General features: G+C 45.7%; 1 protein-coding gene across 2 annotated transcripts in view; it reads left to right on the top strand.

The window, feature by feature from the left end:
* Rrp5 (Ribosomal RNA Processing 5) overlaps positions 1 to 23,734 on the top strand; it is an 82,310-nt gene that overhangs the window by 50,467 nt on the left and 8,109 nt on the right. For both annotated transcript variants that reach the window (XM_077687755.1, XM_077687756.1), the window contains exons 18-27: positions 1,708 to 1,833; positions 5,332 to 5,459; positions 6,507 to 6,676; positions 7,220 to 7,469; positions 9,915 to 10,036; positions 11,616 to 11,712; positions 14,002 to 14,196; positions 16,899 to 16,982; positions 17,052 to 17,151; positions 17,243 to 17,489. In XM_077687755.1, the coding sequence (XP_077543881.1) occupies positions 1,708 to 1,833; positions 5,332 to 5,459; positions 6,507 to 6,676; positions 7,220 to 7,469; positions 9,915 to 10,036; positions 11,616 to 11,712; positions 14,002 to 14,196; positions 16,899 to 16,982; positions 17,052 to 17,151; positions 17,243 to 17,489 (1,519 nt within the window). The remainder of the gene's footprint in view (positions 1 to 1,707; positions 1,834 to 5,331; positions 5,460 to 6,506; positions 6,677 to 7,219; positions 7,470 to 9,914; positions 10,037 to 11,615; positions 11,713 to 14,001; positions 14,197 to 16,898; positions 16,983 to 17,051; positions 17,152 to 17,242; positions 17,490 to 23,734) is intronic.

The following is a 23,734-nucleotide window of genomic DNA, read 5'->3' as shown; positions in this document are numbered from 1 at the left end:
GACCATAATCATCGCGGACTGGTCCCTCGACCTCAGAAATGTACCTGTTGTCACAGACAATGGCCGTAATATCCGCACAACAGTGCGCCAAATGGAATGGACCCCTCTGCAGTGCTTGGGACGTACTGGCAGTCAGCTGGCAGTCAGCTTTTCAGCTGGCAGTCAGGGATGCCATAGAAGAGACCCCTGCTGTGTCTGTGCTGTGCAAGAAGGCACGAGCCATAGTGGGGCATGGTGGGGCATAAACATGGTGCTCAGGCAACTCGAAGACTCGAAGATCACCAGAAGTGCATGGAGCTGCCAGATGTAGGCCTCGTTCAAGATGTAGACACACACCGGAACAGCGTACATGCCATGCTGAGCCGTTTGGTAGCACTGAAAGATGCTGGCAACATCAGAAACTAGTGTGAGCTGTGCTTAGCGAGTGAAATGTTGCAGCAAGCATGGTGCAGGTCCTGCAGCCCGTTGTAGGTGCGACTGCAGATTTGAGTGGCCACACGTATGGTACGATTTCATCAGTTCTTCTTTTTATCTATGGAACAGAGGAAATTTTAAAGGGACTCTGTGACATTGAAATTTAAGCAGGTCTATTTAGCAAAAACTTGCTTAGAGCTTGAAGTCCCGGTTCCCTGTTTTTGGGGAGCAAAAGGAACTGATCCTCGCAATGCTGTGTGACCCAATGTTTGTCTATTTTCTGCATCAATTCTTTTGACCAGACACGGGCTGTTGAGCTGCTGGCAGCAGAAGTTAGTGTCCAGTGTGCTCGCGTGGACTCTCCATCAGAGCAGTTTGAAAGGCAGGAACTATTCTCCGAACCATCGACCAATCATGGCTGTGTGAAACAAAGCCTGCAAACAGTCTGGGGTACTGTTGAACTGCTAGGGTCACAAGAAAGCCAGTGCAGTAACCCGAGACTCTACAGTCAGGAGGTCCAGAAGTGCTTGAATGAGCCCCTGATCCCCAGGAAGGATGACCCTCTGATATACTGGAGAGAACTCTACCGTGGTATTGCCAGAATTGGGTACCTTCGTATCCTTGCTGCAGAGCTGCCTAGTGAACGCATGCTTTCCACTGTGGGGAACACTGTGACATCACGGCAAGAGAGCCTGAAGCCAAGTCGTGTGGAGCAGCTTGTGTTTCTTCATGATAATTTCTAATTTAGAGCTCAAGAACATGAGCAGGTGTTTGTTAGTGTCTGGCGTACTTGTTCTTCCAAATGAAATCTTTGGTATTCGATATTTGATTTGATATTTTTGGCCACTATTCGACGCTATTTGATTTGAATTTGATTTGAGATCAAATTTTATTATATGCATACCCCTAAATTGTATACCCTTTGCAGCAGTGCAGTGGCCCAGAAATTCCACTACTGAGTATAAAGTTACAGGTTTTATTCCCAGCTGGGAAGAAACCTGTGGGCAATAAAAAAATATAAAAAGTAATATAATAAAACTGTGGACAAACTTTGTGCTACCTGCTTGTAATTTGCAACTTTTTTCTTAATGTCACAAACGATATATGCTAGCTTTAGCTACTTATCCCTAACCAAAAAAAAAAATGCCATTTGTTGTCGGGAAATAAAAGGGAGAGAACTATGAAAGGTCTGCTCTTTGAGTTCAAACAACCTTCAGTGTCGCTTCAAAGTGTGCACGATTACTTTGTGTTCTTTTTTTATATATATAATTGTTTAATGTGTCCCATTTGCAGAAAGGGAAGTTCCGAGTGTTGCAAGCCTTGTCCAGGTAACCATCCAAGATGTGGACCTGCAAGGCAAAGCTGTTTATTGCAAGATTGCAGGGAGCGAGCTATCTGCCGTGGCTGAAGTGGTTCAAGGTTGGTCATTGTCCCGTGTCCTGAAGCCGCAGCAGTGTGTGTTGGGTTTGGAAGGCTCAGTGTGTATGCTGGTTGCCACCTAATCTTAACTATACCATTTCCATAGAAACAGAGGAGCACAAATGCAATTTCACTGATGCCATTTTAATGCACAGCATTGTCTCTGAGCACTCTGGTGCCAATGTGCCCTCACTTTGCCATGGCCGTCACTTCTGACGAAAAGTTAACTTACAACCGTGGAGGGCGTGGAGGTCAAAGGAACCGTGAAGACAACTTACAGCCCTGCTTCGTTGGAAATATTTGGCCTTTCATACCTCACTGCATTTTTGTTTGATGGGTAAAAATGGTAAATTACTGAGAAATTTTTGACTAAATTGGCGGATCTCTAACTGCTTAGAATTTTTCCACCTTGGTGCTTGATGTCCTTGGAGAGTAGCCAGAAACAGACAGTCAGTGTGCCGACTCGATGTCAAAAGTCAAGCGGCGGGGGCCAGCAGGAAGCAGCAGTACAGCTACCACTGATTCAACTTGGTAAAATCTTGTAGGGCACATTGGGGTGTGTTGGGTAGGGGAATGTGTAATGGCTCAGCCGTGCATTTTATTTGAGATTGCTGGGTTAGGATTTGAACTACTTCAGCTCGTATGAATGCCCAATGCTTCAGAAATGGCCAGGAGCTAGTGGTGCTGTGTGCTACGGTGTTCTTGAAGATGGTAGCCTGGAACAAACAAAACTGTTGTGTTGCATTAATGACAGAAATTAGTTACAGGGGCCACCCGGTGGTTGCAGCATGGTCCCAGCTGGTGTAAGGTGTGACCGATGTATCGTCATCAAATCATTGTTGGTTCCGTGTTTTTGCACCATAGCCAATTGTTGCCCTATCACTATAAGAAAAAAAAGCACTTAGGTTGTTCTGCATGCCCACAGTCTTCTTTACTTTTGGTTCGCCTTTACCTACATCACCTAATCTGCAGCAGCTACTACCCTCAATCTAATGGAACCATTAGGGCAAGTGTTAGAGAAGTCCCTGTTGCTGTTACCACCCGTTCTTTTGTTTTCCTAATTACCATGCTTAATTAAATTAAGTTTGTGTTAAAGCTTGAATATTTGCAAGGCGCAAGCAGATTCCTTCAATGCTTTTCTGGTCATGAAACTCCCACTCAAGTTTCGTTTGGGGGCAAAGGCTACTACTGCCAGGGGTGCCGCTGCCTATCGGAGGGCATTCAGCAGCCGCGGCGTGCCCCGCGTATGAGGCTGCACTGCAGAGGCAGAACGTGCACCCGCTTTGGGCAGCACTCTTTCTATAGGAACACAGTCTTGGTAGCTATGCCCTCAAGGAACCTGGGAGGAAAGTCTTATAACTGCAACTGCATGGGGAATCCGTACAAGGCGGAACGCCTGCTCAAAACGATCGACAGATGTCCGTATTGGATTCTGAGAAACTTCTCAGTAGTGGGCATGCGTAGAAGATTTAGCGTGAGTTTAGTTCCGTGATGGTTTACATTCTTCCGCGACCCTTGACTGCTGCGTTTCTCTTATCCTTGCCGAGCTATAGCTCGGAACCTTCAAAATTGATTTCACAGCACGACCAGAGCACGGCTAGGGAAGCTCTGAAAATGGCGCTGTTTGATTGTAAAGAAAATTTCCTCACATGAAAGCCTAAGTGGCTTGGTCAACATGTTCCGTGCTGGTATTCATAGCCGGTGAGGTGGATATAGTCAGTGACATGCGGAACTACTTTTGCCCGCCTGTTGGGACTAACTCACGTGCGAAAAGCAGGGGAGACGTTTTGACTGTGCAAAAAGAAACTCTGCACGACTGGAAAATAATTTCTTTGCAGCTTCCTTGGTCTCAGCTTCCAGATGCTTTGCTTCGTCGCAAAGACGAGGTGTGGTGAGTTGTCAGTGCGTGGGCTTTTTAAAAGCGCGGTAAACTTTTCACAGCTAGTTCGAGCTGGGAATTCAACCATAAACCAGCTGAGACCAGCTACCATTTTCTCGGGAAATTATTGAATACCGTGAAACAAAGATTACTCTCGCTACTGCCAATAGTTGTTGACGTCTTCAGAAACAAGGTGGGTGTGTGGAATTCAAAGTATATGAAGGAACGGCCTTTTAAATATTTTTTATTAATTCTCACAGCTAACTCATACACACAAACTGGGCTGCTGATTGGCCACATCAACAACAAGAAAAGGTTTGAACTCCAGGGTATTCATCAAAAGAAAGTCTGAGCACTGTGCATTGACCATCGGGCAGCCTCTCTTTAGTATGTCAGAGTTCTTCAATGGTATTGTCCATATGACGTGCGCCTCAATTATGCCCAACGCCAACGAAAGTCTTGTCTTTGTCAACACGGCACATGTATTACAAAAGGAGCTGTCACTGCCTCGCCACATATCTCTGCCATCATGGCGACACTCCAGACCCACAACAAATTTGAACTTCACAGCAAACCTTGGACTATGCAACTTCCCCAGACGCAGCTGCACACCTTTCTCTATCCATATCTGGCCCTACGAGTGACCTCGCAGCGAGCTTAACCCCAGAACACACCTGTGCTTTGCATGCTCTAATGCAGTAATTATCCCCGACAACTAGAGAGGCATTTTGCCGGCATCTCAAGGCACCCTTGGCGCCACTTGGACCTAAGACAACAAGGTGCGGCTTGCTGCATAGGGGCATTGACAACCTTACCCTGGCAGGGATTATTTCTGTGGCCTAGATGCGCATCCCGGCCATCCCAAACAAAGGACGGAAGGCTATTCACCGCACACGAGCGTGCGGTGAGTCAAAACGGAATGGAAAACTTCTTTCCGGGGAATGGCACATTTCCATCTCGCACGTAGCTCAGCGTCAGAAGGAAAGTGAAATATCGACGCTTTCTCGTTTCTTCTATAGCCAGGAATGCAGCAAGTTAATGGCATTACTGTTCACAAGACACTTTTCAGCACTCATAAAATAATCAGTCCATTTCAGTGGTACACGACAGGTAAAGCGACAAGCCCTGCTAATACTGCATGAAGTGTCTGCTTCGCCCCGTACTCCCCTCCGACCACTGTCCCGGATACCCTACGATCAACACCTGCGCTGTGTCATGGCCTCCTTGGGCAGCGCACGAAGCTCTCCCATAGCGTGACGGCAGAGTTCCATGACCACAAAAGCATTGAAGGGCTCTGGTGCTAGTATGACGAAAACAATACTGACCGGAGTGGTTGTCAAACGTGCTCTGTACCTGACTGGAAGGGAAGGACATTGTTGTAGGATAAGCATTTGCTTTTGGGAAATCCTACCGAGTGGGACAGTTCCATCGACTGGGCATGGTTAGGAAATTATATTGTGTGAAATTGTTACTGATCAGACCAAACTGCTGGTCAATTGCCTCTAAATGTTGTTTCAGAAAAGCAGGGCAGCTGTGCAACCTATTCTCACAAATCAAGGTTAGCTTACAAGTAAGCACTTGTATGCGTTGATGGTTCTGCCACTGTTTTCATTCCCTAGGCAAGAAGCTGGAAAGTGGTAACACTCTGGAGGCCGTTGTCTTGTACTCCAACTCTGAAGACTCAACCATCGAGCTTTGCCTGGACCCTCAAGTATTGAGGAGTGTCAGGACAGCCAAGAAGGCAAAGGTGAAGTTTTCCCTCTGATGAGCTGCTTTCCCTTTATGCGTAGTCACTGTGCCAGTCTTTAATTAAACAATCAAATTCACACATATGCACGTGAGGCATTTTGTAGTCTGCATTCACAATAACTTGTGTATTTCAGCCAGCCTTTGGCTATGGAGTTCGTTCAGCTGTGTTTGAATGCATGAAATAAGTTTTAACTGGACTGGAATTGTGCAGTTCTTGGCCCCATTTTGGGACTTGGCGGAAAGTGAAAGAGTGATGCATGGCCTTCAAAAAAGAGCAAAAGCATTCGTAAATGGTGGCAAAATAAATCCGAACGGGTGGCGGCTGCTGTAAAACACAAACTTGTAGAGAGCAAGAAAGTAAACCATCCTGGAATCAGTGCAAAGCATCTGCTGCTTTGTGCCAGGGAGAGCAGAGGAACACAGAAGCAAACACATCTGGGGTTGTGTCAGACTAGTGCTTAGCTAAAAAGAGCCATCTTTCAACATTGTGCCACACAAGTGAATGGATGTGCTCAGTCAACCTGTTCAAAGGACAACCAGCTGAGGTGGAAGGGGATCTTCAAACCTCATGAGAGGACCGAAGACAAGCTATCTCAGAGAGAACTTGCAGCGCAAATTGAAAGCAAGAGCTGTGTGAAAAGAGGCATCTGCAATGCATGGCATGGCTTAGCTGGGGGGGGTGACTTTGCTTTGCAAGTTAATCATGTTGAAGAGCAGATGGCACTGGTTGAAGTACAGGATGTCCTTGCTAATTCCAACCGTGGCTCACTTGGCAGTTTATTTTCTACTGATGTATGTGCACTATGGCGCCTAGTTTGTATTGAAAAACGAAAAATAAACCAGCAGTTCGTGAAGGTGCTTAGATATGGAAGTATTTACACATCGTGTTTACTGGAATGGTGTTTACTGGTTACTGGGATGGTTGAGTACTACCAGTGATACTGGAATATACGTAACGTGAGTACTGTATGTATTTGTGAAGCTTTGCTGTTTGCCTCTAGCTGCAGGGGTGAATCCCAACTGCTGTTGCGTTGATCTCTTGCAGCCCTCTCTGCGTTGTGTCCAGTCTGGCAGAGTTCTTCTCACGAAGGATGATCATGCTGTGGCGCTTCTGCACTCGGGCCACCTTTGCTTGGTCCCCACCAAGAGCCACCCCAACGCCACCTTCCTTCTTCCCTTGGAGAAAGGCACTACCGTGTCCATCTGGGCGTGGAAGTGAGTGCGGTGTGCTTTTGCAAAATAGAAATGGGCTGCTGTATGCTTACTTCTTCTTCTTACTTCTTACTGCTTACTTCTTCAGCACCTCAGGTGTGTCAAGTTCCAGCTGGTTTCAGCTCTATTAGAAGGGGTGTTCTTGTGAGGCCGCCCTCGAGAACCCACAGCTGCCTCCCTTCTCCGTGTACATCATGTTGCATGAAGAATCAGCGCTGTGCTTGATGCGACTCTAGATGCTAAAAATGCTGCAAATAATTGTTTGTGCAGCCAATCTGCAGTGCAGACTGTTAAAAGGATGGTGCAGCAGTTAAAAGGAATACTACTTAACTGGCTAAAACCTATTATCCTATTATAAAGTAGTTTTAAAGCCCTTCTATACAGTAGTATTGAAACCTAGTCTTATCTCTCCCCTGTGTCTGCTGCTGATGTGGGGTCTGTGCTTGTTCCCATCAAGTGGAAGCTTACAAAGCGAAAGCAATGATGCTGTGTTGCTGTGTTCTGAATGATGCCGTGTTGCTGTTTTCCACATTCCTCCTTTTTCAGGGTGTGCAGAAACGTGATCATTGGTGCCATGCGGACCAATTTCAATGATTTCGTCAAAAGGACTCCCCTCATTGCAGCACATGTGAGTGGGGTGGAACCAGCCCCGAAACTAAGGGGTGCCCCCACAGAGCCAAACAAGTTCGAAAAAGCACAAGCAATGGAAGGCGATGCCAAGGATGATTCTGGAGTTGAAGCTGACGATCACACGGATGGCAGTGGTGCTGAGGCACCAGTGGACGATGATGATTCTGTAAGTTTCTCTGGGAGATTGTCAGCTGCCTGTCTGTGTGCATGCTGGGACCTCTTCAGCTGCTTCAGCAAAGCATTTATTGCCTACCAACTAGCTAACTGTTATTAAGATTAATATTTAATAATATTTAATAATAATTAATAATTAAGATGTTATTAATATGAAGATGTAAGTATTTGCAAAGCTATTTTGAACCATTCATTGAAGTGGGAATGACAATGTAGCTTTTCCTGACATGATACTTTGAAGTATCTATTTTCATAGCATTACGTAGCTGAAGGGACACACACTGAGCCGTACTGGTCCTTGGTAAATCAAGGTTAAGCTTTGTTCATCCCTCCCATCCCCTACCCCCCAATCACCCCTTTTAAGACTAAGTTCTGGAACAGGCAGTAGAAAAATATTTATTTTGGCTTTATTTTAGCTTTAGGACTGTCACAATGAAAGGAAATGTAACCTAATTGTCATAATGAAAGGACATTTCACCTAGGAGCAGTTTCTGTAAAGTACTGACACCAACTTTCGGGGCTAATATTATTTCACAGTTCACTTCCTTTACTCAACAGGCTGAAATATGAGCGGCCTGCGACGCATGGAACATACTTCAATTTGATCTCATTTATCGCGCCGACAAAACAGCACGCGGAGTGGTGTGCAGCAAATTGACATCAGTGTGACATCATTCGTTGGTAGGGAAAGGAAGTGCGTAGCCGTGTACCTCTAACGCTCGTCAGAAACTCGTGACAGCACTTCACACGCGCAGTCCAGTGAGCGACGGCTGGGTGGTGGCGCATTTACGAACTGATGCACGTAAACAGAGCTACAGGCATATCCGCTGCCCAGAAAGGCACAGTTCAACACGCCTGAATGGAACTGATAATATAACCCAGAATTGCAACAGAAGTCTCCATCAGGACTTTTATTCAAAGCGGTCATCAAATTTCCACCGCAGTGATAGGGCTAAATGCCTTCAGGCAGCTCAGGCGCTCAGCTCCGGCGGTGGGGCTGTTGAAACAACGCCCCCACTAGCCTCTGTAGTGTTTGACCTCTGCACAAAACGGTGAGGTCATACCGTGGTTCTGCCATACGCGCCCTCCAGGCTGGAAGCACGGGAAACTGAAATGGACTATTTTCAGGCCATTCAGTGTAATTAATTATCGTGTGCTCAAGTATTTACAGTGCTGTTTCAGGTTCGCGAGGCCACTAAGCACTGATAAAATCAATAAAAAAGGAACATAAAATTTTGGTGTCAGTAATCCTTTAAGAACCCCGGCAACACTTTTCTTTCAGATACTTCTCGGGCTTTAGATCTGTTCTTCGTGTAATGCAGATATAGGCACAAAAAGAATTATTTATAAGAACCCTTTTTATTTTTTTGAGACACCTTGCAAATTGCTAATGAAAAACAGTGAAAAAGAAGTTAAGGCTAAAATTATGCCATTTGGCTGGGAGTGTGACTTGCAAAATATTAGTAATGATGTCGTACACAATAATAATTACAATCTGCATGGGTATCAGGAGTCAAAAGTGACAGGATTCACTGTTTGAAGCAAGATAGCTCCCAAGGACAGAAGTTGCAGCTAACAGGAGCGAAAAGCTGACACCTGCAGACCACGGGAGCGACAGTCAAAATGAATGGCTGCGCCGTCTGGTTGCACAGCGCCTGCTGCTGAGACCCACACACAGCGCAAGTGCAGCCCATCTGCATTGCATGCATGCCACTATCGCTCACTCGTTTGCGACTGCCTCATGCTGTCAAAAGCGGTGCCTTGTGGGCCTTCGCTGACCATATTTCAGGCTGGGGGTCACCACCCCTTCTCTGGAATGGTGGCCTCACGGCTTCAGTTGCAAAGCTGCTCCCGCTGGTGCAGCCATGCACTATTGCACAACGTTATTGTAACGTATTGTTTACATTAAAGGGCCCTATGTTATCTAAATTAAACAGTAGGAGCACTGCTTCAAAGCATGAAATGCCAAATTCGATTTGATTTAATCTGTACAAAAAAATAAAAACAGTGGTTCTTAAATGCACGCAATGTTGTATAAATTCGGTGTTGTTGGTTCATTCCGCAAATATTTCAAGGACATTAATTACTCCGTAGTCACCTAGGGTGCAGATATCATAATTTGACATTCATATTTCCGGCCTTAAAAGCACCTATAAAAAGCACCTGGCTTATGAGATACACCACAGTTGATAATCATTAAACTGCTCCTTCAGGAACTCACCTGTCCAGCAGAGGGGTTGAGCCAAGTTTGTTCAACGTGTGGAAAAATCTCGCACACACTGCCTACATGTGAAATGCAGCCACCACGGTCGGGAATGACACCTGCTGCCTTAGCCTCTGTCTCACTACAGCTCATGAAATGCTGATGGCCCCAGACAACATTCTTTATCTCCTCTTACTGTTGCCTTGTTGTGCTGGTTTTTTTTTTGCCTTGCAGGTAGATGCCATTGAACCTGCTGTGGATAAACAGGTGGAAAGCACTTCTGCTGAACCAAAGAAAACAGCAAATCAAGAGTTGCCGAACAATACTGAATTAAATTTGCGACCGGTTATGGCTGTGTAAGTTCGCCAACAATGACGATACTTTCGCATTTTGCCAAGGGGCTGCGGTTTTGTGTTTATGTTATCTTGCACTTGTCAGTCATTGGGACTTTGAAATGAGCCTCTGAACCTTTCAGTGCCACGGTTAAAGTGCTTGATGGCTGTGGTAGAGGAGAAGCAAATGACCCAGATTAAGTTCGTTTTTCTGAAAGAAGAAATTATTAACCTTTCAAATGTATCTACACTGCTACTAAGGAAAGCTGTAGAGCTTTCTAAGAAACTTGGCTTGTACTTTGATACCCTTTGGCTGACCAGGAGAGCAGGTGTTTTTAACTCTGAAGGAATTTATTAACATAGAGTGAATGACAGGTGTTAGGTAAATACCGTATTGCACAATTCTAACATGCACCCTTCCCCCCCCCCCCCTAAAAATGAGTTTTTTATTATTAAACGCATTGTTAACGTCTTTCTCAAATTTTTAAATGAAACCACTTCTTTAAAAAGAATGATAAGCTTACAGGGCTTATAACAGGGGCATCGTAACTGTACTGCTCTAGCAGCATAACTAAAGATGGCTTCTTCGGAGGCGGGATAGTTTGCACTGACATCACTGTAGCTGCCATATTGGTGCACCGCATGCACAATTGAAGGCTGTGAACTTATTCGGCGCTCTTAACCCGAGCAATGCCGAGAAAACTGGGAGTGATGCACCTGAAAGGGGGGTGGTGTCGTCACGTGCAAGCCATATCTATCACGAGGCATTCCACAGTGCGAGCTTGAGCGAAAAAGCCGGCGTCTGGCATTGGCGTCCCAAATAGGAAAGTGGCCCCTTCACAAGGTGTTCCACATTGCATGCTTAAACTTGGCAGTAACGAGAGTTGATTGTCCTTGCAAGTAGACTGCAAATGAAGGGAGGGGAAGAACAAGCAGAGAGATTCACCACCATCATCAACTCCCTCATTACGCGACATCATAACGAGCAGCAGTGCAATGTATGGGAGACAGATTGAAGCCATTCGAAAGCATTCAGGCAGATCGCAATGCAAAGCATCTCCAGCGGTGAGATTGCAAAGCCCTTCGACAACGTGAGGTGGAAGCAAGGAGTGTCAGGTGTTCAGCTGGACATTCGTGCTTTTGTATTCGCAACCCATATGGAGTTCTTAGGTCTCCTGGGATTTTTGTTATCTGAATGATTACTCATTGTAATCATTACATTTTTCATCTTTGCTGGTCAACCATGTTACACCTGAGTGTTGATGTGCCTCCTCTTTTTTTTTTTTTTTTTTTTTCTTTACAAGAAATTCCTCCGGGGATTTCCCCTAAGGTACTAGATGTAATGCCCATCTATTACCTTGAGCTGAATACTTTATTAATTCACTCTTGCAGTACCAGTTACTAGCATCCTGTTTAGTTCATTTGGTAGAGTGACTGCCAAAGATAAGGGCAAATTTTTGTTTAACTGAAAGCTTTCTGAGAGAGCTGTGTACCTTTCCTTTATAACGATGTGGTCGCATCTGGTGGGTAGCGAATTCCCTGCTGCAGGAACTTCGCTCCTCCAAGGGGACTCCTTATGAGGTATCGCTTCCTTCTTGTTTAGTGTAAAGGCCGTGGAGAAACTCCAGCTGAAACTGATTCTGGAGAATGGCAGCAAGGGCCGTTTGCACATCAGCCTTGTGGAGCGGAACCCAAAAGAAGTGAGTGCCTTTTTCATCTCCCAGCTGCTAAGCACTCAATGCTTGGAATCGGCTCATTCGCGGCAATATAAAAGCTTGGAATTGGCTTATTATATAAAAGCAAACATGCACTTCGCAACTTACACATGGAGCAGGGTTCTTTTTTAGCATCCATACACACTGATCAGTAAAAAAAAAAATGAAGTTTTGCACAACCCTCCGACTTAAAAAACATAATTTACCTGAAGGTGTGGCTAGATAAGACTTTTCAGCTAAGGTGCAGGGGACGTGTAAACAGTTGTCAAACCACCAAAACTTCTAACCACGAAGACCAGCATTCACACTCCATGTGCAATGCCTTTCCATGTGGGACCATACCTACCAATTCGAGTCTAACTGACATACCCGCCGCGGTGGCTCAGTGGCTAAGGCGTTGCGCTACTGAGCACGAGGTTGCGGGTTCGATTCCCGGCCGCCGCGGCCGCTTTTCTGATGGAGGCGAAAAGCAAAAACGCCCGTGTGTACGAGATTTCGGCGCACGTTAAAGATCCCCAGGTGGTCAAAATTAATCCGGAGCCCTCCACTACGGCGCGCCTCATCGTCTGTGTTGCGTCGGCACGTTAATCCCTACAATCAATCAATCAATCAGTCTAACTGACAGGAATGTTGATGTTGCTACAAGGCACGATCGTTATGTAGTGGTAGCCACAAGTCAGGACTGTATAGTCAGTGTAGCCATAGCACTCAAACCTCGCACAGAATGGTGTGCTATATGAGGTGATAAAACAGCTATAACTGAGGCACAGTAGACTCTCGATAAACGGAACTTCAAGGGACCGAAATAGTTAGTTTCATTTAACAGGATTAACAAGAGTTCCTTTTACTGAGAGATGTGGTAAAGTGCAAATTTATGTGCGTACACACTCTTAAGGGCATTTCATGGAACTCTAAGCACTGGAAGGTGAATGTAGCTGATAGGTTTTCAGAAAGCAAGAAGACTACAAAAGGTTTAGGCACAACATTCACAAAGTATATTTGGCAACAATTAGTCACTGTGTCCTTAGAAATGCGTGAAAAAACTGAAAATGCATCAAAGAGCCGCTTTCGAAGTCAAGAATGATGTCCTTTCTTCATGGTGTGCATGCCTCAGGACTTGACTTCGCGAGGTGCTTACGAGCCACTGAATTTCGAAGACAGCAACGCGGTAATGAAGCACGAATAGCACCACTATGGCACAATGGCAGTGTTTCTGGTAAGTTTTAGGGGGGCTCGGCCTGTCGGCAATGTCGTCGTCGTAACCGTCGTCTCATGTAGTCACAGTACTAAAACACCAGGACACTCGTTTACGCCTTGTGCTAGAACGCTTCGTGCTTCAAAGACATGACACTCTTACAGTTTTTACAGCAAAGCTGTATACCTGTATGCCCCAACGGTTTCATCTCCGCGGGCAAAAACGCCAAGGCACCAAGAATACACTTGTACACTGCATGTGAAACATGGTCAAGTAGTGCGGTAAAGACGGGAAAAAAGTAGAGACCACACAGGACTAGCGTAGAGACCACAGGAGACCACACAGGACACTGCATGCTTTGCTCCTCCCCAGGTTTCACGTTAGTAAAAGTGGCCTGGGATTTTTTAAGTGTGCTTAGTAAAATAGATAACCTTAGTGCTAGTATACAACTGACATTGCTATTGGCACAGAAGTGTGGTGCCCTAGGGACATTGTAAGTGCTAAGCTTGATTTTCCTACACCATTTGCAGTTTTTTGCAAAGGCAGCTATCCATGAAAAAAAAAGGAATGATTATTGCAGTAAATGAAGAATATCAGCCACCTTTCACCTAGACCACATTGCTGCAACATTGTTGCAGCATCAGTTTCCTCTCTAGTATACTTTTTCATAAGAAACTCTATGGCACTCGCCTCACTTCACTGAAGCTCCATAGTGCATGTTACGGGGAGTTTTGCAGTTTTTGCCTTCTCTGCTTGTGCATAATAAATGGTCAAACAAAGTGCCTCTGAAGCTATCTGAGGGCAGTAAGTCGAGGCTGTTGTCGCACAGCAGCTTTGCAATTTGACCAGTCAACAACGAAGTGTGGCAGGCACAGTGCATGCAAAACTAGCTTACTTGCCCCAAGGGAAATTCACCCCTCAGCAACTCCTTCCTTCTTTTCCGGAAAAGGTGGCAAGTCATTGTTTGAACCAAATTCTGCCTGAAACTAGTCACATTAAGCTAATTCAAACAGCAAGTGTGTGCAACCTACTTGTTCAGGAATGAGTGACCGTGAGCGTGTTTTTGCTTTTGCTTGCAGGGAAAGAACCCCCTGATGTGGTTCAAGCCAGGCGACGAGCTGGAGGTGTACGTCCTGGATCGCAGGATTGCCATGCACAGGCATGCGCTGGCGATCACTGGCCGCAAGAACTTCTGCGAGTGCAGTCTCTTCCCAACACAACTGAACAGCTTCGCCCCTGCACCTGGCAGCCACGTCATTGGCTTCTTCTCCCACGTGAGTGCTGCAGTGGCATCGCTGCCGGCTGGCCTGGCGCCAGGCGGACAGAGCTTTGTAGGTGCGAGCATGTTTAGGGATCACGTCAGCTGCGGGCTCGGCTGTGACGGGATACGGCCCGTTCGTCACATGGCGTTTCGTCATAGGCCGGTTCGTAATAGGCCGTTTGGTCACATGGGATCATTTGTCATAGGCCAGTTTGTCACTTAGGAAAGTTTGTCACAGGTGCACAAAATGAATGTCCACGTGTTGTTTTTTTCTTCGACTCGAAAGAGAGAATCGAGGCACAGGTTTGGTTAGTTGTTTTTTTTGTACTTTGGGCCGTACATCTAGCAAAGCTCAACAAAAAATGCAAGCCAGAGTGGGCAAGCAGGGTGACGTGTTCGGACAAAATTATAGATACGAGTTCAACAACCCAAGACAGAAAAGTGAGACAGGGATGTAGTCCAACAAAGTTCTTGGAAGACGGGCTGGGCGTCTGGTTCTAAGTGGTCCCGTAATAGGGAAAGTGGTAGCACCGACCTTTTCGTTCTTGGAAATTTCACATGGGTCATTTCGTGTCACTTATTAGTGGTTTAATACAAGTGGTGCAACTAATTATTTGATGGACCTTTCTCCAGTAGCCATCTGCACATGCGCGGGGCGCCGGTCCGCCATTCCTTGCAGTAGCTCTCGGGCAAAATAAACAAGAGGGCGCCCCCTCAGATAGCTGCTTGGGGAGCGGACATGCCTCCTATAGGGCTGCACGTTTTTATATCCTCCTTTCGGACAGTTCGAGTGAGTTCTTATGTGCACACAAAAAAGCCTTTCCAAGGAAAGAGGCAAAAATTACCACACTGTGAGCACTTGTCTACCAGTGAGGGAGCAACGAAAATGAAAAAAAAAAGTGAAGAAAAAGGAGTGCTACGGCCACTGCAAATTAGTCACGTGAGCGCACACCTGCTCCCGTGACATTCATGTGAAAGGCAAGGGGGACGGGTGTGAGCGGTATGGACTGCAGGACCAGGATAATTCGTGCACGGGTTCCCCGAAAGCCAAACATTTTTTGGGGCGTGCCTTACTTCCAAATTAGGATCGCCGTGGCGGCCGCTAAGCGGACCAGTACTGCGGATAGGTGTGCAAAGTAGTTACAGTCATGCTTCATCACCACTTACGTCTAAAAAAAGCCCCGAATTTTGTTTTTGCGTTCCTCTGACGAACTTTCTTAAGTGACAAACTGGCCTATGACGAATGATCCTATGTGACCAAACGGCCTATAACGAACCGGCCTATGACGAATGATCCTATGTGACTAAACGTCCTATTACGAACCGGCCTATGACGAAACGCCATGTGACGAACGGGCCTACACCCGGCTGTGACAGAGCACAGGACCACTATTGGTGGCACGTTGGGACTGTCCATTGACACTTCCAATGCTCAGTTGCATTGCACCCACAGCACATCTAACAACAAAAGCTAGACGTATCGTTCACCGGCCTTTAGCTTTAAAAAGAGGCCTTCTGCGGAGAAACCTTGTGGTCATGCCTAGGCCTAGTGCAGTGCTTTTTGTCTCGCAACTACCAATTGACAAAAAGCAAAATAAAACAGTTTTTAATTCTGACTGACGTGGGGTGATGTTAAGGCAAGAAAGGAGCAGGCTTTTCATTCTTGTGGGGCACAAAGCTAATTTGGTGTTCTTTGCTAATCAAGCTCTGCCGAGTAATTTCGCCCCCTAATCATCACAGTGGGGAGCAGCTGACATGCGGCTTGCCGCGCCATCGTCACAGGATCTGTCTTCCCACTATTGCAGTTTTTAGTTTGCTTGCATGTGGTGGTCCATGTGTTGGTTCATTAATTTTAGTGGAAAATGGGGTTTTCTGCTCAAAGGGGCCATGAAGGCAGAATATAAGTTGAGTTCATTTAAAAGATCGCCATGTCAGAAAAACACTCGTTCCCCTTTTAATGCAGCCTTCAAACGATCTAACGCAGATTAAGCTCATTAGCATATGTGGCTTAAACCAGCCGGGCACTTCCAGTCAGCTGGTGCAGCCTGGTGATACCACAGTGCTTTCTTATTGGTGCATTCTTCCTGTTTCCTCCTTCCCACTGGCCCTCGATCTTTCATGTGCAAGCACAATTTGTGCTCGTTTTCTTCACCTTTGGCACAGGCACATGGAGGAGGGATTAACCACATACGTGGTGCAGTGGATAGTGTGCTTGCTTGACGACTGACTCCAGTCGAAGCAAAGAAGCAAAGTACACCCTCATCAGTCAGCGTGCAGTGCGTCCTAGCAACTGTGGCATCCATAGCAACGCACATCGCCCTCACATCACCTAGCATTGACAGTGCCTACAGCATAACTGTGCCCATAATGGGGGTGATTTCGAATTATGCGCCCATCCCCCTGCATGCAGTGCATCCACAGCAACGTGCAATCAAAGTGTCACAAAACAAAACTGAAAGGAAAGAAATTCAGGCCTCAAGCATGCTGGAGAGAGAAAAAAAAAATTGTTATTGAAAGTTCAAAGGAAAGCAAATATGGCTTACTTCGTGTTTAGAGATAATAATAGGTAACCAAATCTGTAAATGGTACCGGGGTATGGTAGCAACCATGAAGAAGTATTTGTGCGATCGCAGCTAAACAGCTTGAACTTTTAGCTTGCTTCTGTGCTTGACTGCCAAATCCTGGCTGCAACAATTTCTGTTTTCCTTTTTTCAGGTCTCAGAAGGAACTCTGGTTTTTACACTTGGTCCCAGCCAAACGGGCAAGCTTCCCGTATTAAACATGGACCTGCCACCATCGGTAAGAAAAGCACTCGCTCCCATAATGTACTTCTGCATACAACAGGCAATCTTTTTTACTGCGTTGCAGCGACTTGGCTACGTCCACACGGAGTTCAAGGTCGGGCAGGCTGTCGCTGCTAAAGTTCTGAAGGCCGATGAAAGCTCCATGGTTGAGCTGTCACAGCTGGGTGTGTACAGAAAGTTGCCGTCCCTGCATCGGGACAAGTGCGGAGGAGGAAGTAATCCCCCCCCCCCCTTTTTTCCCCCCTTTCCCGGTAGACGTGACCACCCTGGCCGTGGACACCGTGGTGAATGGCTGCTTGGTGAGCACCCGACCTGGTGTGGGTGCATGTGTGTGCCTGCCACTTGGCCACCGAGGGACCATCAGCGTGACAGACGTCTGTGATGACTTTGATCGGACAAAATCGCTACTGGAAAGCTACATGCTGGAACGCTACGTGCACTGCTACATCCTTGACTTCGACAATGATGCCGGCACCTATTGCCTCTCCACGCGAGAGTCTCGGTAAGTGCATCCTCTGGAAGTCGGCTATGAGGAGGCATGCATGCATGGCCCAAGTCTTTGAAGACTCGATTGCTGATGCGGTAGCTTTGCATAAACAGCTGTGCATGTGTTCACATGTGCACACACACTAGCATGCTTACCCAGCCCTGCCAATATGCTTTAAAAAGTGTAGACAAAACGCTTAGCACTGCTCATTAGAGTCCTATAACAAAGAACAATATAGGCGCATGTAAAAACGTGACAAAAGCATGTCGGAAAAATTTGTGCAGTACACTAATCACTGTAGTGGGCTCAAGGCGTGGTGGAAAGAACACCTTACGAGAGGCCCTAGCGAACTGTTTTGTCTCAATTTTTTATGAGGGCCTGCTTTCCCCCTCTATTTTGCATGCATTCCCTTCACCCGTTTCTGCTCCTGGCTTCTGCCACACCTGTCCCTCTAATCCGGGAAATGGCTAGGGGCCTCTCCCTGCTTCTTTGTTTTCCCCATGGCTGAAGACTTTTTTTTCGTACACCACATGTGCAGTTCTCCCCTGCAGTGCTTGGATCATTTGCTGTGAAATCAGTTAATCCCACTAAAAATCCCAGAACTCTTTTTTAGACACTTGTATGAGCAATCTTTAGGCACAAACTAATTTGATATTTTTACGAGCCTTAGAGGTACTGAGGGGTTTGTGTAAATGCATTTAAATTTAACCCTTTAACCTTGTTTGCTGAAAGTTTCTATTTGTCCTGAAGTTGGTTTTTAAACTTTGGGATAAGTAATCTTTTACAAGTAATGTTTAGATGCTGCAAGCAATTATATAACTTTACGGAGCTATGAGATACTGATTGACACAATTACTGCAAATATAAACTTAGTAACTCAGGACCAGTGTGTAATTCAAATTTACTCCACACAACCTTTTTTTTTTTTTTTAAGTTTGACACCTTTTGTGTGTTACAAGGGTTTCTTGTTTTTCTTGGGGAACAGAAGTTTCATTCCACAGTTTTAACACGTTTTAACCCTTTAACCACCAATTCAACTTCCAAAAAATGTACCAAAATCGCCATTTTTTTTTAAGCAGTCATATTTTTCCCCATGCGATTCTGATTCTGAAAATATATTGCATGAATAATTTCTGTTTAGAATTAGCACAGAAATTACAAAAGAAAAAAGCCTGCTGCTGGGTCGGCTTTGCCTCAATGCATGCCGTGGTAGTGAGTAAAAAAACGTACTGAAAGTCAAAGTATTTATTTGGTACAGTCACGGTAACACACAGAAAATTGCACAGATGTTCCTTCGTCGTAACAAAAGCTTTCATGACTAATAGTCGCTCTTTGTGTGGTAGATTTCGACGCATGGTGTCACACAAAGCCCGACTTGGCAGTCCTTGCACCAGAATCGCGTTTCTTTGCGTGCTAATCTTCCCTTGAAAAGCAGGAGGCTCCCATCAACGAACACATCCTGTTCTGGCACATAGGCATCAAGGAATGCCTCATTCAGCCTTGTGATAACGGACCACAGCTTCCATAGCCGGGGGTGTGAATGAGTAGCTTCATCCATGTTTTTGAAGTTGGTGAAATGAAGGCAGCGCATCAACGCATTGAAGCGGTTCCTGCTCATGGCTTTGCTGAACACTTGTGTCTCCAAAACTTGCTTTGTTCACCAGTACATCTCAACTTGAGGTTTGCCGACAATACCCTGCAATATTATCAGTGCAAGGAAGACCATAATCTCATCGCGGTCTACCGGTTTCCATGTAGAATCCCGGGCAGCAAAGTACGCTACCGCAAATTGGTTTGTTTCCGTGATGGTTAGGTCAATGATGTCCCAGTCAAAAAATACATGAAACCAGCAGAGAATGTCATTTTCGTCAGTGGGCTTCCGCAAGATTCCGGGCACTGAAGAGAAGGGAAACCGTGGAGGTGCAAGTGGCGGGTAATTGGTGTCCACGCGCTGCCACACACGTGCACTGGTCAGTGCGTCACTCTCGTCGTCATCATCGCCGTCGCTCTCGTCGTCATCTGAAGCAATATCCGGGATAAAGTCATTTATGTCACTGTCGGACACAAAATCTATTTCTTCACCAACGCTGCTTTCTTCACTGCTCTAAGAAGCACTTTCTTTTCTTGACGCATCGCCGCCACCGGCATTCCTTTTGCGAAGCGCCATTGGGGCTCTTCGATTTACCGTCTCGGACTCACCGCGGATAGCCCGCGGGTAGTCCGAGGATCCCCCTAAGCCATAGGGATGCATGGGAAAATCGAATGCTGGGCTGCTTCTCGGGGAGTCCGCGGTGAGTTCGAGACCACGGAGCAAGATATAAAGAGGAGCGCCGACTGTGGCCGAAAAAAATTCTTTTGCTCGGGCCGATAATGTCCACGCGCCGCCGGCCGCCCAGCTTTCCCTTTGCTCTCTTCCTCCTTCGTTTGCCCTCTCGTCGCTGTGCCTCTGTACATGGCTCTTCCCTTCTTCGCTCTCCCCAGAGGCGTCGTTTCTTTCGCAACGACGTCTGTCGTATGCCTGTCCTACTATGCAGGAGGAATGCCTGCGCACGCGGAATTTAAACACCCGTGCGCAGCCGGAATAGAGGGCGCAGATAATCGCACGCCACCGCATACATGGCGATCGCTTATTCCCTATCGGGGGGCGTTTATTCTGACATTATGAAGAGCCGCTAAAAATATTGTACTAACCCAGCAGATGTAAGACGCAACTGAACGAAGACGACTTTAGAATCGCCAAAGAATGAGTAAGAGTAATATGAAACGCCACAACCTGCAGTCTAGCGTGATTCTGCTTACGACAAATCGATGCAGCGCAAAAATTACCCTCTGTTGTTGGCCCGCTCTTTGGCCGCCTGCTTAATTATTTATGCTGCTTCTGCGCACGAACAATGCTTACAAGGGTCGCCCGGAGTCTCCATCAGCAAATGGCAATGAGACACACATTTCTGTGCCAATGACTGAATTGGACGGCTGCCCTGTTGTAATAAGTGTACAAAAACACTGTCATCTTGATAAGGCACCTGAGAATATCAAACGCAACCTTCATTGTAACTGATACCGCAACTTACCGCCCGATGTTCACTGTCGCTCTACGGTCGTGTTATCTCGTCGATAACGCCGTGGACTCCAAATAAAATGCTACGATTTGTATGGCTGCAATTTTGGGCCTACGAGGGTTCCCGGCGTTTTTTTTTCTTTAAGCGGCTGACCAGCAAAACAACCAGCTTGTCAAACCTTTTCTTTTGGCGAGTCATCACCACAGAGATATAGGGTCCGGACGAATTCAAATATCGCGAAATGAAGGCTTGCGAAAAGACCGCATTGTCAGGGCCTCGATCTTGAGCAGATTGCTACGTCGCGGGCAGTCGCGAGTGATGTTATCGCGTTTCTGTTATTTTCTGATGAGCGTGTGAGTGCCGGTCCGTGTTCTAGGCACACTCTGTTTTAGACGTAAGTTGGAGAACGGCGAGAAAGCTGAGGCAACATTTATAATCGCTAGTAATCAGAACCAGTTGCTCCTTTCGCCTTTTGTAAAACCTGTTAAAACACAGCCGAATTGGTGCTCACAAATTTACAAAACGGAGTGACATTTTCGGCAAGCACTGCGCAAAAGGCAGTGTTTGTATAGCAGCCATATGTCTATATGTGCGCTCTACATTTTGTTTTCCCGCCATGCAAACCAATCCTTAACGCATCTTTGCCGTGCCGTACGACCACTCAATTCCTTCGGGTTCGGGTTACCCAGAAGGTGCTGTCGAACAAGTTAATCAAGGCGTGCGAAGGAGGAGCACAATGAACGCGAAGCGGCGCCAACGCAGGGCCAAAGCACTCCGTGCCCAAAACTACCGTCGCCGAAGCAGACGACAAAAGCCGACGGAATGCGTTCCGCCGGCGCACGGGGAACGCCAGCCGCTTCGCCGCCGGACCATTCGCTGCACCATCTACATTGCGCTCCGCGAGTAATGGACATTAAGAGCCCGTAGGAGAGAGCGAAGTCGGCGCTCCTGTTTATCTTGCTCCGTGTCCGAGACTGTAAATCGAAGAGCCCCATTGTGAAATGGCTATTTCGCGCCTTTCACGCGCGAAAGGCACGAAATTCAGTTTTTCATAGACAACTACCGCCATCTGGCGTTGAAAATGGCAAGCAAAGCAATTGACGACCGTGATACGTCTTTGGTGGCATTGTGAAATGGCTATTTCGCACCTTTCGCGCGCGAAAGGCACGAAATTCAGTTTTCCATAGACAACTACCGCCATCTGGGGTTGAAAATGGCAAGCAAAGCAATTGACGACCGTGATACGTCTTTGGTGGCAAAAGGAGCGGAAAATCGGGCCGGACGAGCGTGACTCGTCGTTGGCGATATATATTGGTACAAACTTGGGTGACGAGTACAGCTCGGGGTTGGCGGCTAAAGGGTTAAAGAGACGTACTTTTGGTGTGTTGCTACGTATTTGCGTGCAGAGCCTTGGCTAAAAAGGAAAGGATAGCCAAATGCAGTCACTTCTTGATTTTTCAGATTTCTGTGAGAAACCGTGACCTTCTTTACAAGAGTAGACTTAAAACTCTGCCTAGGAAAGCAATTTTATTGAAGGTGTGCTAATACTTAAAAGTTTGAATACTGCACAAGTAGTCTTTGTTTATGGTTTCGATTTGCAGTGCAGTTGTGCTGCTCGAAGTATTTGAGTTTTTCAATTACTGTAAATGTATTATAATAATATTAAAACAAATAACAGTTGGCTCTGCCCTACCACCTGCGCGTTTTCTACGCTTCACCGCACAGTAGTACGCGTCATGGGTTGGCTTTTTCACATGGCGCCACAGCTTACGGGAAAGCCCGACGTGCATAAATGTTTAAATCTTACAGAAAACAAACGTGTACTAATTGTGGTTGTATGTTAGCTAAAGTGGAACGCTGTTTGCAGAGACAATTTTTGAACGAAAATGAAAAATAAAGTATGTTGTCAATAGCGGCATGAGTGAGGAACCAAAAGTTGGCCGCACTTGGAACGATTTACCTGGTCATACAGCCTAGCAAGTGGCTCCTTTTACTATCTGGAGGAATTGCAACTGGTCGAAGAGCTTCTCTATTTGGCACCTTTCATTTTTTTCATCACAGTATCTACTGAGTTTGGGTTGTTACATTGTTTTGCCAACTTGTAATCATAGATTTTTTTTTATAATACCGCTTTTATTAGAAAGAAAGAAAGAATTTATTTGTCCTGAGTCTTTGCAGGGACGGGAGCAGAGGCTATCGGCTTTACAGCCTGACAAGGGCCTCTACACCTAACTACAGTTGACAAGCAGGGCATTTATTAACAATGATCGAATATTATATTGCAGCATTTCACTCAATAACACACACAATAAAAATTCACACAATTACAGAGTAGAGCTTAGAAAACATAGGCTTTCACTTTAAAAAAATAACAAGTCACTCATATACTTTTAAAAACTCACGCAATTGCAGAGTAGAACTTCACAACAAACATAACATAGGCATTCACATAACATTTTTATCACACAATACGCCTTGATAAGTAAAGCATTTTAAGTAACCTATAGTTTATTACACATTTTCAATGTCATGGCATAAAAGGATGGACTTATTTGGGTTTTAGAATGAATATGATTTGTGTCTATGAGACCATGTAAACAATTTATTAAGGTAGGTGCTTGATACTCGATGTGCTGTTTACAGTAATTTGTCCTCACTGTTGGGGTTTTCCTGTACAGATGACGCATGTTGTATTTAAAATTCTTATTTTCTGGTGTGTTCTGAAAACTCTGAGGATAATTTTGCTGAACCCATTTGTAAAAGCCTAAAATAATATATAGTTGTGTTATTTTTAGCATCGAGTATTTTTCGAAAAGTGGCTTAGTTTTTAAGTCCCTGGTGAGGAGGACTCTTTTTTTGCATAATCAGTAGTTTTTGATAGTTCGTTTGTGTCGTAGTACCCCATACCATGATACAATATATCATTTTTGAATAAAACAGTGCATAATACAACTCCATTTGTAGCCATTTTGGTACAACTGGGCTGAGTTTGTGTAAACACCCAGCAGTTCTACTAAGCTCCATAGTTAGTTTTTGTATATGTGCGTTTCATGTCAAGCCTTCGGTAAACCATACGCCTAAAAACTTCTGACTGGTTACTTGTTCAATTTGTCTGCCCTCAAACAAAATGGTTGAATTACTAGTACATGAACACATAATGATGTAAAGCCCTGGTTGAAATTATCTTTCTATTATGTTTTT

The sequence above is a fragment of the Haemaphysalis longicornis genome, unplaced genomic scaffold (genome assembly GCF_048455015.1).
Source record: "Haemaphysalis longicornis isolate Haplotype H1 unplaced genomic scaffold, Haemaphysalis longicornis Haplotype H1 scaffold_1, whole genome shotgun sequence".
Lineage (NCBI taxonomy): Eukaryota > Metazoa > Arthropoda > Arachnida > Ixodida > Ixodidae > Haemaphysalis > Haemaphysalis longicornis.
This window is presented reverse-complemented; position numbering and strand designations above follow the sequence as displayed.